This window comes from Scophthalmus maximus, chromosome 2, assembly GCF_022379125.1.
Source record: "Scophthalmus maximus strain ysfricsl-2021 chromosome 2, ASM2237912v1, whole genome shotgun sequence".
In the NCBI taxonomy this organism is placed as follows: Eukaryota; Metazoa; Chordata; class Actinopteri; order Pleuronectiformes; family Scophthalmidae; genus Scophthalmus; species Scophthalmus maximus.
The window spans coordinates 8,448,010-8,462,291 of NC_061516.1; the positions used below are offsets into that span (position 1 = coordinate 8,448,010).

At 42.6% G+C, this 14,282-nt stretch overlaps 1 protein-coding gene across 1 annotated transcript; it reads right to left on the reverse strand.

Annotated features, from left to right (window-relative positions):
* Positions 1 to 3,020: 3,020 nt before the first annotated feature.
* On the reverse strand, positions 3,021 to 10,519 carry LOC118300152 (CLOCK-interacting pacemaker-like). The gene is made up of 4 exons (XM_047337089.1): positions 10,239 to 10,519; positions 7,668 to 7,861; positions 6,507 to 6,682; positions 3,021 to 5,925 (listed from the first exon to the last, which is right to left on the reverse strand). The coding sequence occupies exons 2-4, from the start codon at positions 7,852 to 7,854 to the stop codon at positions 4,645 to 4,647; spliced, it is 1,644 nt and encodes a 547-aa protein (XP_047193045.1). The 5' UTR covers positions 7,855 to 7,861; positions 10,239 to 10,519; the 3' UTR covers positions 3,021 to 4,644.
* Positions 10,520 to 14,282: the final 3,763 nt, after the last annotated feature.

The following is a 14,282-nucleotide window of genomic DNA, read 5'->3' on the forward strand; positions in this document are numbered from 1 at the left end:
AGCAACTTGAAGGTCAGCAGTTAGAGCCCAGATTCCCCCAGTCCACATGTCGATGTGTCCTTGGGCATTTAACCCTAAATTGCTTCTGGCCGCTCTTCTGGCAGTGTATCAATGTGTACGAATGTGACAGAAGATGCAACAGTAGATAACATGGTGACGTGCGTCACTTCTGGGTAAAATTCATACTCTTCTACTTCTATTTCAGATTACATCCATTATGTTCGTGCATGGTGATTCACATTAAATATCGCTGCCGCAATGAATTGTGGGGCGTATATTTCTCCTTTCCTTAAGCATAGGAGGCTCCAGTGTACCCTATTCTAGAGAGATAGAATTCAAAAACAATCGCTGCGATGTTTTCATAAAAACAAAAAACGACCCCATCGAAGACAACACAGGTGCTCGTGTGGAAAATATTGGCTGTATGCTGAATGGATGATCGCAAAGATGAAAGCCATGTCCATGCCAGAAAAATCTCAAGCAAAACAGTCATCAACAGATTTCAAATTTAATCTCTTTTATTCTTTATTCTGTGTCACCAGGAATGGTTAAATATGATCTAATTAACTTAATGGTTAATAACAGTAATGGTGGATCTTCATAATGATCGTTTCAAAGTCGTATTGTAACTGTTTATAATTTAGAATGTTCATCTACATTCTTGCATTGTGTTTGTGTGTGTGTGTTGTGTGTGTGTGGGTGTGTGTGTTTGTGTGTGTGTGTGTGCGTGTGTGTGTGTGTGTGTGTGTTTGTGTGTGTGTGTGTGAGTGTGTTTTGTGTGTGTGTGTGTGTGTGTGTGTGTGTGTGTGTGTGTGTGTTGTGTGTGGTCAAAGTCGAAGGTCGAAGAGCATCTGCATCTGTCAGTGCTTTGTTTTCCATCATTTACAGGGATGCAAAACATCTCCTAATTATAATTTCCTATACATTCTTTGCAGGCTTGATAACAATATTAACAGTAATAAAACTTATTTGCTGTATTAACACTTTTCTTAATGAAGTTACATCAAGTATTCATGGAACTTAATATAATGTTTATGTAGATTTCTCTGTTCAGGACTATTGGGATCTCCATTTTGAATGTAGAGCTATTACTCTTACTGTTTCTTAATTATTATTAATATTTTACAAAGTATATGGCATTTTGCTTTCACAAACTTCATTCATTTTCCTAGCAGAGTGTTTGTCAATTTCAGTTTAACCAAATCTATTTCCTTTAAGGCTTCTGTTATTATATATTTCTTTGTTTATCTATTTAATTTACAAATTAATCTGACTCTGATTCTGACTATTTTATTTTATCAAATCTATCATTATGGATGAGCTACTGAGGTCACATGCCGGCAGACCAGCTAAGAGGGAGTTGCAGTCGTCCAGATGTTAGAGGACAACAGCCTGCACCAATACCTGCGTCGCCTTCTCGGTTAGGAACGAACGTATACTGCTGATGTTGTGGAGGATGAATCTGCAGGAGTCGTCAGTGCGATGTTGGCAGCAAAGAACAGCATTTTTATCTCTTTTGGAAGTACTGTACAACACTGAAACCTGCTGGGGAAAGCTGTGAACTATCATCAGTTGAACTCTGGTGACAGAAAATTACAGAAGCGCTGAACTTCCGTGGCAGAAAAATAAAAACGGATCAGTATCACGGATCAGAAATGTTTATTGTTATGACAATAAACTTTTCATGTTATAACGGGAACATTTTGCTGCAGCTCATGGTGTTACTGATGGCCTTTTTCCATATACATGTGCTGGCTCGGCTCGTCTGCCCAGCGTGGCATGTGGTTGCTGTCTCCTCTTTCCAATCCCCAAAATACAACATAGTCTATTCCTTAAGTCCCCGCCTTTCACCCTTATCATATACACCTACATAAATGCATCATTCAGTTTTGGTCTGCGATGACTGATGGGTTTGCACACTGCATACCCTCAGTGGGCCGTCGCTGAAGGATCCTGCAGTTTCTGAAGTTTGCTGTAGTAGATTAGTAGTAGATTAGCTGCCATTTGGCAACTTTGGTTGCAAATAACATGCTAACTGCAAATACTTTACAACACAATAGAATTTTAGCCTGAAATAAATACAAAATGTCATGTTCATTAAATCAATGTTTTTACAACTCAATAATTTCTTGCAACAACTGACGGTCTACAAATGCATTCATTCAAAAGGCATCAAATAATTTCTGTCAACTCAAGAACAGATTTAAATTGCTTAGCCACTTTATAGTAGCCACAGATCAAGCCAAGAGATTGGTTTAAGTTTTTCTGACCCAGCTTGCATTAATATGCTGTTTTCTAATATTTATGATTGTGTCTGCGAATTTCCAAAAAGTACTGAAATAAATTATACAATTGTTTGCAATAACTAAAATAAATCTCACACACGGGAAAGTCAAATCCACCTACTTGTTCTGCTAATAAAACAGTCACAAGCTGATGCATCATTTGCATGTATAGCGAACCTAGTTGTATCAGTGAACCATTATATGTGAAATGTACTCAAATGAACTCTTATGTATTTATTATTATTATTTGATGATAAATGACCTCCCTTCAGATATAAAGTTTTTTTAAAAACTGTATTTTCACATCTTTATAAATTCCCTTAAATATTTATCTTAAGAAAACTCTTAATTTCATGTGTCCTGCTTGGTAGTACATCCACAATTAACAGTAGTAGGATGAAAAACACCACATCAATAGATGTGCTTATGAGTAAGAACAGATTTATTGTTAAAGGTTATGTCAGAGAACATGTGAAGAGTCGGTTTCTTGTGTCATATACCTCAATATGACTTATTAGAAAGTAATAAAGGTCAGTGTCCCACATCTACGACCAATCTAAATGAATTCCTTAAATCTGTAACACAATACCTATAATCAAATTCATGTTTACACGCTAATACATCACAGACACACACATCACACACACAAACACACACACACACATCTTCAAGCACATTCCACATTCAAACATGACTGAAGAAAAAAAAGGAAATAATATAATATGAGACAACACAAGAAATTGAATATGTTTATATAGTAATCCATGGAATACAATGACACTGTGCAATGTCAGCATCCTTGGGATGTCCCAAGTGATCATGGGCAAGTATACTGTACATGTATATAATCAGTTTGCATGCCTGTTCCATATCATGATCTGTGGACATGTGCTAAGACTGAATCGTAGTTCAGGTGTGACATGTTGGTACAGGCGCTACAATAGAGCCAAATCCCGAAAAGCCACATGAGGAGGCCAAATGTTCAACTGAATGAGCGATCTACAATGTGAATGCAACAGCCATTAAAACAAATCACATCAGATTTGAGTTCCCAGCCAAAAATCAATCATATTTTACCCAACCTGAATAGCAACACATGCTTTAGTTTTAATATTTGCTTTGGCTCTGATTGGTGTGAATCTCACACAGTATACAAAACCTGTGTCATACATCATAAAGAATGAGTTTAGGAAAAAAAATAATTTCATGTCCAGAAATGCATATCAGCGGTTATAAAAGAAAATGTATAGTTTAAATTATGGTACACTACAGTAACACAGTGATAGAAAACATTTTGGATGAGGCATTTCCAAACTTCTCCATTTTAGACCCTTAAAAACGAGTGTGGAGTGGTGCAGAACGGCAGGAGTAAACATAGCAGCAGTGATGCGTTGTAAAATAATAAGTAGTAATTTGGATGCAGCCCATAGCATAGATCTCAGTACTGTAACAGACACTCATTGCAACATATTGACAGTAATTAATTGGCCCCCTTGGGGCAATAGTGATGAAGAAATTAGCAGTTATGTTACGAGGCTGTTCACCAGGGTCACGATATTAAAATTAAAATGAATGCTTGTAAACACATGTTGCACTAAACTTGCGCTGATATGAGATGTGTGTCCTGAGGACTGAACATGAAACTGTTGTGTAAGGACAGCATGATGTATTTAAAGGGATGAATTTAGGAAGTTTGTCTTTTTGCACTCAATTAATATGCTCCTCCCTGTTTTTCTGTCATATATATAATGTTAAAATGTTGAGTAGTGTTATAGAAATGTAATGTACTCCAGCACACAAATAACTTATGGTGCAGGTTTTTAACATTTTACTTGTAATGTTAGCTTAAGTATTTCCTGACAGCAGATGCCCTCCACTTCAGTCAGCATTTTGGTTCATTTCCCATTATATATATATAAAAAATATTATAGCCAATGCAAACATAAAATACTTGGATAACTCCGGAAAGCTTTTTTTAAAGTTTTGAGCCTTGCTTATCCATCTCTACTGTACAGTACATGACCCATGTTCTCTGTTTCTCTGTAAACATGTTTGAGTCTCACTGCTTCTTGTCGTATAAAGGACATCCATCTCCGGGTGAGGATGTGACCACCTGAATGAGAGGCTTACACATGCGTATGTGTGGAAAATGGGCACCTGGTACGAGCAAATCCCTGACTAAAATGTAGGAAAATATATGAGTCAACTTTAAACCATGTGTGTAAATCACAATAATAAAATAATTTTTCTACCCATTCACACAGACAGGTTAAATAATTCAAACAAAACCCATGCTCTCCTGTATTTCTAGGTTGACATATCCCTGCCAGTCAGTACAGATCCATGTTTCTCCAGGAAGCTAAAGGAGATAGTCGTTGTGCGTTGAACTCTCAGACAACATCGTGAGATCACGGAAGTTCTTGTCCAAGCCCGTTTGTCTGTGTCCCTGTACAGGGACAGACCTGGGGAAAGACACAGAGATGGACATGAGATCCAGGGGATCGTCAGCATGCTGTGTCTCTTCTGTTTCTGGTGAGGGGGCGAACAGTGGCGAAGGAGGTGATGTTCCATCATCTAGCTCGTGTAAAGATACCACCTGCAGTTGGTTGCTGTGTGTCTTGGTGGTTCTTATGTTGTAATCGTTCTCTTGGGCTTCCTCAGTTCTGGCTTTGCTCCATTGATGGCTGCTACTGAGTGCTTTAAATGGATTCAAGTCTAAGTTGGGGTAGGATGCTGACTTGGTCATGTCCTGCAGGAGTATTTCGAGGCTGTCCAAGCCATCCCTGCAACCGCTTTGGCCTAGCTGGGCCACCTGACAAAGGAGATGGGTGTGCTGACGGAGTTGAGCGATTTCTCTCTCTGTGGCGACGTTCTGCTTCAGCAGCTCCTTGGTACGAAGCGTGATGGCCAGCAGGCCCGACTGGTTCAAGATCTCGGCTGTGTTGAGGAAACGCCTCTGGCGTGTGGACGAGCCGTCTGGCGGCAGGCGATGTGGGCTGTGAGCCGTGGAGGAAGAAGGAGATGAAGAGGGAGGAGAGGAGGACGAGGGGGAGTCGGAGGAAGAGGGCGGTGAGGGTGTCTGAGTGATGGAGACGGAGGGTGAGCTCACGCTATCAGAACCTGAGCTCTGCTGACAACCGTGGGACCTGTGGTGGGTGGTGGAGGAGGTGTGGCTGGGCAGTGGACAGTGAGATAAGATGGGATAGGAGTTGTGTCCTCTGGCTTTATACTGGGAATAGGAATGGGTGGTGGATTCAGCCTCCCACTTTTCAACCTCTGTGCACACTCTCTTGCTCTGGCTGTGGCCTTCAGCACCACCCTCCTTAACCCCCTCCGCCCATGTTGTACCCTTGTCCTCATGACTCTCCTTCCTGGGGTGGGGGGCAATGCGAGGGTAAGAATTCAGGATGGGTAGGTATGAGTTCTTGCTGCCGTGGTTCTGGTGGCTTTGGCTGCGTCCTGTTTTAACTTGAGCTTGTGGTGCAACTTGACAGGATGAGGGAGTTGGGGTAGCAGTGGAGGAATCAGGGATTGCTGGCTCTTGGATCAGTACAAACTGGTTGGGTGCTTTGGTACCGGTGAGGCTGTGCCATCCTCCTTCCCATGTCAAGGGCCCATGCAGAAGCTGATCTGGTCTAGACTGTACCACCAGGAGGTTGTGAGCGGGGTTTTATGTGAGCAGCAATTAAAGACCAAAGTAAAGGAGAGAGCACAAGATACGGAAGAGGTTAAAGTCACAAGCATAGAGATAAACAGCAGGACACAAAAATATCTCAAGTAAATCGAAAAGACCTGAACTAATATAGAAAACAGCTGTAGAGACAGAAAAGTGGGACTGTGACTTACGCTACTTCCATTTCCCCATCCAAACTCCATTAAATGACATCGCTGATCACCATCTCCATAAGGTCACATTAACTATGCATAAGGAACTCATACAACCCCACTTCCAAATCACTGAAAATCCCTTATAAGGGGCAGTAAGCGATTTTAAACCAATACACGTTTTATAAAAATCAGAGAATATTTCCTCACGGCCCGTGAGCTGTCGTTTCTGTGTGTGCGTCGGAAAAAAATCAAAAACAAAAAAATGTACCCAATGTTGATTTGACAATTTATAAAGAAAACTATTGATATAATATAATAGTCTAATAATCAGTTACTGGCTGAATGTAGTTTATAACTTGATAAAGTTGTTGTGTGTGTGACTGAATATCTCACCGGCTTGACTACCAGGTTTTTGATGACGTAAATGGGAGTGAGCTCCTTATAAGGAGGCATGTTGCCTCCTGCAGCGTTCACACTGTTGTTGGAGCTTTTGCTGTTTTGCCTGTGAGGTTCGCTCACGCTGCTGCGCTGGTCGTCGACATCAGTGTGCACAGAGTCTGAGCCAGTCTCTGAGGGAGGGGGAGAAACAGGAGGGAGCGAGGGGACAGAGGAAAGACATACAACATGTAGGAGAAACCACGCATTTTCCACAAGTCAGTAGATATGAGATTTTCTGTTTGTCTGTCATTGTTTTCCTTTTATTTTATAAAAGGCTTTTAGATGAGACAAACACACACAGAAACACAGATCTTTACCAAAAGAGGGCTCCTTAACATCATGGCTAGTGTCAGGTCAGAGGTCCCTTCATGTGCCGATGATATGATTTAAGAATGTACATATCTACATGTGAATTTCTGTACACTTCTAGGGAAAAGCAGTGCGAAATGTATTACTCTTTCTGAGTGGGTTTGGTTCTTCAGCAGACTTCACAGTGACTGGTGAACACACAAATCAAGATCATCAAATGAAATGTTGTTCTCACACTAGCTTGAGACATCCATTAGGAGTTAGTGCACAGAAATGTGAATGTAGTTTGCTGTATACAGATATTCAAGAACATTCAAGAAAGTGTGCAAATTATATTTCACTTATTTAATCCTCATTTTGATTTGTTAATCTTTTAAAATGTGTAAATCAAGTAAAGGCATCAGGGGGCTTTACAATCTGTACAGCATACAATAGCCTCTGTTCTTATGGTGCGTTCACACCGGACGCAAATTTGCATGCGTCGCGCTACTCGCACCATTCACGTCACCCGCGTCAGTACCGCGAAATTCACATGTAGTCGCGTCTTTGCATTGACCTGGTATGTAATCTTGTCGCGCTAAAACTTTGCGTCGCGTCCGGTGTGAAGGCACCATTACGCTTGGAAGAGGAAAAACTCAGTGGGAAAGCAGGATTCGTGTAAGACTGCTGGAACCAAATAAACTGAACACGAAAACGTTGTATGTTCTCCTGTACTGACGTCATCGAATGCATTAACTGAATAAAATCTGTAGAGGTCTGTGGTATCTGTGGTGTCTGTGTCCATACATCACATGGAACTTTGCTCACCTGAGTACCCGGAGTCCTTCTCTGAGTCACAGCGCAGCATGCGGTTTCTCATGTCACCCATCCCAGGTCGCTCCACGGGGTTACCACTCTTGGACGCCCGCAGAGTGGCACTGTTACTCCTATCCTTGGCATTTTTTGAGGTGCTACGGGCGGGGCGCTCCCCACAATGCCCTTGTCCTTTTGGCATTCAGGGGCTTTATAAAAAAAAAAAAAGAAGAAGCAAACAATCGAATGTTGCATTTTTGAGGAACACGTTGGTGCGCCGCGGCTGTGGCTCATGAGGTAGAGACGGTTGTCCACTAACCGGAAGGTCGGTTGTTCGATCCCTGCCTTGCTAATGTGTCCGTGGACAAGTCACTGAACCCTAAATTGCCTCTGGCAGCTCTTCTGTTGGTGTGGTAAAGAAAGCGTGGTAAATAGCAGCGCTGTGTGAATGGGTGAATGTGATTTGCGTACATCACAGGCCTTTGCCATTATTCATTCATAACCGGTCGTTTCGATTACTGCAACTCTTTGCTCTCTGGCATCAGCAAAAAAAAACCCTCTCCTGCCTTCAGCTCAACCAAAACTCTGCTGCCAGGATTTTGACTCGGGCCAGGAAATATGACCACATTACACCAATCCTTGCTTCCTTACACTGGCTACCTGTTGCTTTTAGAATTGATTTTAAGATTTTATTGACTACTTAGAAAGCCCTGAGAGGCCTCGCCCCAAGTTATTTATCGGACCTCCTATTGCCTTATGTCCCTTCCCGCACCCTGAGATCCTCAGGTGCATCATTCCTGGTTGTTCCAAGGTCCAGGTTCATACTGAAAGGTGATCTTGCGTTTGCAGTCAGGGCACCTAGACTTTGCAACGAGCTGCCGGAGGAGATCAGGGTTGCAAACTCGGTCTGGTCCTTTAATTATCTTTTAAAACTCATGATAACTCAACAGACAAAAACTGTTGGGAATAAAAGGTATGTGGAGGGAGGTTGGACTATAGGTAGGTCAGGTACCCTTTACATATTCTAAAAACTTAAAACATTTGTTGTATTTGATTCCACCTCCTGTATTGTTATGGTGACGATTTCTTGTAGAAACCGTGAGTCATGTCTTTTGTTTTTTTCTTTTGATACTTAGTGTTAATTTAGGCCTAGTTTTGTATGTTTTCATTTCCTTTATTTGACACAGGTTACTCCTCCATCTCACACATTTTGAGAACCTTTGTTTAGTTTGTGTTGAAATAAATTGACAATAAATCTCTGAATCTGTCAGGTATTCCGGTAGTTTTGTGTTACTGTGTTCCTAGACACACAAAGGGGAGGTAACACAGGGAAAATAGGAGCAAGACTAAAAGAAATTACAGCAACTCTAATCAAAGACAAGTTAAGGTTTAGGTAGCCAATAGAATCGCCAGAGACGTGGTTAGAAGATGATCACAAGGGGGTTGTGAACCCACCAAAGATGCACGGAGGACACGTTTCAGACCGATCACTCAGACCACATTGTGTCTGGGAGTGTGAAGACAAATGTGTCCTGGGCCACATGAAGGATTACCTACTCAGCTGACGTTCAAATATGAACCGCGAGTATTTTTACACTTCTCAGTGTTTTGTCTTACATTGACACAATATCAATACTGAGAGCCACGACATAGCCACCACACTCCGTTCCCTCATGCCTCTCCACAATCAACTCCACCACGGAACCTCCGCTCATCTGATTCGCCTAATTCATCCTCCAGGGGAACTGTCATCTCCATCACTGCCTGGACCTGTCCCCACATGGTAAACTGGATTGTATTTATATTGCGCTTTTCAAATGTTCTCGACCACCCAAAGAACTTTACAGTACAAGTCCCATTCACCCATTCACACACATTCATACGGCGCTTCTATACGCAGCGCATTTTTCTATCACACATCATTCTGACATTGCTGGCACAGCCGCCTGTCAGGGAATATTTAGAGTCATGCGTCTGGCCCAGGGTCATGGAGCAGCCGGGGACCAGCCATCGACCTTTTGGTTGGGGGGGTCACCCTCTACCAACCTGAACGACTTGCACTTGAAAAACTGGATGAGTGAGTCAGTCGAGGTCACATTTTAGCGACAGTCGGTTTTAGATTGGATCAAAAAAACAGACTTTCCAATCTGAAGAAATCCATAAACAAAGAAATATGAACACGAGGACCACAATACTGTAGTGATATTTCACAGCGAACACTTTAACTATAATATCCACCGAGTAGCAGTCGCGGTACGAGGACAATATGAATACAAAAAGTCATCATTCAAATGAGAAGTACAACGTTGTTCTCTGGGAGTGAGTGGATGTGTGTGTCCTGTGTTTTGCCTCAGCCTCCGGTGTCAACACCACAACATGCACACGTGGAGGAGGAGGCAGCCGCAGATGGTCTGTACAGTCCCTCCCCAGCGCTGTTATGTAACGCAAAAAGGAATAGGCCTGCTGTATATCATCCACACACTGTACACACTGTACACACTGGGACGAGGGCAGAGGAGCTGAGCATGTCACAGAACAGACAGGGTCGTGCTTGACAACATCATCACTTTAAATCCAAGCACTTACCTGTCAGTGTTGCACGGCGGGTCCGGGGGGAAACCGTTGACTTTTGGCAGCGGGGAAACCCAGCATCTCCTCACGGAGGGGTGCGCGACCACCCCCCCACTCACACACACACACACACACACACTCACACACAGACACACACACACCTCGGAGGTTAGAAGCTGCAGCAGGGACACATGATGGGGCGGCTGTCCGCCCGAGCGTCCTGCTCCTGGAACCACGGCCGGTCTGGTCGTGCGCACAAAAAAAGCGTCCATGACGGTCATTTACATGGCCACGCCCCCTGCGATTACATTTTAATGAGCACGTCGGCGCCTGAACAGCTCGGCGTGACGTAACGCAGGCTGTCTGCCCAATCCCGTGCCGAGGCACGTGCTCGGACGCTGACGTCGGGCAGGCCACGTGAGGGTTGCGTTCAGGGGCAGGCTGGCTGCGAGAGCTGCGTCTCTTGTGTTCAAAACATCCCGACAGTTTGTCTACACAAGGGCAGAGTGCGTCTAGAATTCACTTGTTTCTGTTCGGCTCTAAGGGCCATACCTGTCCCGGGATGCGCCTCGGTCCTTCCCTCCTGCTGCTCTGCTCTAAAAGCAGCACTACTCTCAGCAGAACACACACTAGAGCTGCAACAGTTAATCGATTAATCGCTGAGTAATCGATTACTAAATTAATCGCCAACTATTTTTAATAATCGATTAATCGGTTCAAGTAGTTTTTATGAAAGAAATGTCAAAATTCTCTGATTTCAGCTTCTTAAGCCTTTTAATATTTTCTGGTTTCTTTGCTCCTCTGCCACAGTAAACAAAATATCTTTGGTGTGTGGGCAATACAAAACAGCATATGGGAGTTTGGGAAACACGATTGACATTTTTCACCATTTTTTTTACATCTTATGGACCAAACAACGAATCGATTTATCAGGAGAATAATCAACACATTTATCGATTATGAAAATAATCGTTAGTTGCAGCCCTACCACACACACACACACGCACACACTCCCGGACACAACCATAGTAATAATTCACTGTAACACTGAAAAGTTCAAATTTTGCTATCCACTTTGCTGCTGTAACACACATTTTTCCATTGTGGGACAAATAAAGGAATATCTTATCTTATTAATTCAGTAATTAGCTTCATGGGATTTATTTAGCTTTTTGTTTTGTGCAGCTAGTGGAAGCATCACAGGTGAACTCTACAACGGCCAATGTGCTGGAAGTAATAAACATCTTGTACCAAATATAAAAGTGATTTTCTTATAGTCATATTCAAAGTGATAATCTCGTACAGTAATGTCTGTAGCAGTACAGGTAAGGTAGACTACCACGGACTCATGTCAGTGTGAAAACTTGATCTGTGCACTGTTTACGACAGTGGTGTGGGGAATTCGAGTTTTTCTATTTCCTTGTAAATAAAATAAATAAACAACAATAATAACTAAGACTACAAGCCAGTGTCAATAAAACATTTACTGTATGCCAAGAACACTAACCATCGCATGTAACTTCTGTTTAGTTAACGTTTAACTGCCAGCCACCTCCAGACACACACACCTACACACACACACACCTACACACACACACACACATACACACCATTTATCTATGCCCAGTTATGTTGGCTTATTCTGTTCTATTTTTATTAATTAATTAATTTATTTCTATTGACTTTTTTGCTTTAATCCATGTGTGTGCATTTGCCTGTGTGTATATGCATGTGTGTGCACGGTTATGCATACATGTGCCTGTGTGCATATATATATATATATATATATATATATATATATATATATATATATATATATATATATATATATATATATATTCGTTTTCTTCTTTGTCTTTTATATTTTCTTTTTTACTTCTTTCTCTTTTCTATTTTGTATCTAATTCTTTTCCAATCAATTCATTGTTTTAGACAAAATAAATAAAACAAATCTGGTCACACGCTGCATCCAGCCCTCCCCGCGGGCTCCTCCTCCATCTCCTCCCCCGAGCGTTCTCGACGGATGGAGAGCGATCCTCCAAGCCCACGACCACACTACCACTACGGGTCCAGAGTCCCCGTGCAGGGCGCTCCTCGGACTCCCGCCGTGCTGCCGTGTTCCCACGGGACATGTGGCAGGAGACAGTGGATGTGCGCGCCAACATGTGAGGTGGGCGGGGCGGGGCGGGGCGAGGGCGTGGTCGCTCCGCGGCAGCACGTGTTCTCTGCGGGAAGCATGACGGTACATGACCGGTGTCGGTGTCTGGACAGCACAGGGGAGGAGAGGCCGGACAAAGAGGGGGGGAACATCATTACAGTCCTCGTGGATGAGAAGTGGTCACCGGGCATGTTCGAGGATCAGGGTGCACAACATTTCTGATTCTCAACACTCCTCACGTGGTGCCCAAGAACAGAAAGCCCAGCGGCCTAATTCCAGCTGGTTAATGAATCCAGTGTGTGCATAAAACTGTGTGTGTGTGTGTGTGTGTGTGTGTGTGTGTGTGTACCCTGGCAGTTCCAATCGCAGACTATGAACTTTGAGTGAGCTGCACGAGATTTCTGTGCACACACACTTCTGAAGCATGGCACTGCAGTCTGACGGGGCCTCGTGTGACCTTGTGTGACCGCTCATCCACAGGCCCCTGTACCACGAAGCGGGATTCGTGATTATCGTGGTGACTTCAGAGGGCCCGTACCACGAAGTGAGTTCAACACACCCAGGCTATGTTTCATGTGGAACAGGTAAAGGCGTTAATTACAAGCGACATTGTCAGAAGAACTATTAATAATTTGATTAATTATGATACGAGAAGAAATGCTGATACCAGCAGGTTAAATTTGGCTTAAGCGACATGTCAAAGTGACACTCTACAAAATGAAATGAAAATAATATGATCAAACAACTAAAATAGGAAAGAACAACTCCGAATATTTAAAAAAAAATGTCAAGTCAAAATATACTGTGAAATAGCACAGAAATATATAGAGTTTACTATTGACTGAATATGTTTGCCCTTTTGTCTGACGATGTTTAAACTATTATGACATGACTGTTTCTGGTGCGGAAGCAGATGAGGGAAGTTAATGTACGATGATGTGGATCAGACTGAATTGTTCATTCATAATCATGGGAAATATTGATCAGTGAGAGAATCATTCTTCTAATAAAAAGATAGTGTTAGGTTTTCAACCTCTGCTTCAATGTCAAATTCTGCTTCATAGTACAGGCCTTTATGGCCAATGTTAGGTTTGGTTAAGCCAGATAACGATAACTTCATAGTACAGGCCCCCGTGTCATATACAGTGGGACTGCAGATAGCTGCAGTGTTGTATCTCTGCATTGCGTCACACAACGGCTGAGCCAACACAGGAAGAACTTCTTTCCACCTTAGGCACGAGGCTGCCAATATTGTGAGCAGAAGACTCATGTTTAAACATGAACTCAGTGTCCGCACTTGTGTTAACTATAAAACTAATGTCTACATGATCAGTGTGTGAAGTATATCAGTGTCAGCAAGTCCCAAACACACTTTTAGCTGTTTATTTTTACTTTGTCTGTTTGTGTATCTAAGACAGAATGCTAAGTTATGAATATATTTTTCTTATCATATTCAAAGCCAGAAATGACAAAAGGGTCACACTGCCGTAGCCAGACTAATACCGAAATGCGCATTAGTCTGGGACCTCCCTGTTCATTTCCGATATCCAGAGGCGTTACCAACGGACACAGACATAAATGCCTCTGGATGCAATCTGATAAACTTACAACTAGCGAGAGCGACACGAAAAATGTCAACCGACTAGAGCAGAGGGGAAAGATGATTCCACAATGTTCGTGAACCAGTGTTGCCATTTTTGTGGGAGAAATTTAAAAATATCGGGTACTTTTAGTCAAATGCTCGTTCATCAGCAGCAGCCTTGGTTGTTGACAAAAGTCGCTTCTCTCCGCGTCTATAAACCCCGCCCATTATCAGATGAACGGTTGTGATTGGAACGGCAAGATTTGACGATGATACGTGACGTAGACAGACAGGTGCTGGGAGATGAATGAAAAAACCC

Bases quoted from the DNA above. Each gene is read 5' to 3' on its own strand.
- LOC118300152 (XM_047337089.1), bottom strand. From the start codon at position 7,854: ATGCCAAAAGGACAAGGGCATTGTGGGGAGCGCCCCGCCCGTAGCACC. The intron at 6,683-7,667 runs GTGAGCAAAGTT...CCCCTCCCTCAG, and splicing joins GAAGGACTCCGGGTACTCAG to AGACTGGCTCAGACTCTGTG. The intron at 5,926-6,506 runs GTGAGATATTCA...CTGGTGGTACAG, and splicing joins AAAACCTGGTAGTCAAGCCG to TCTAGACCAGATCAGCTTCT.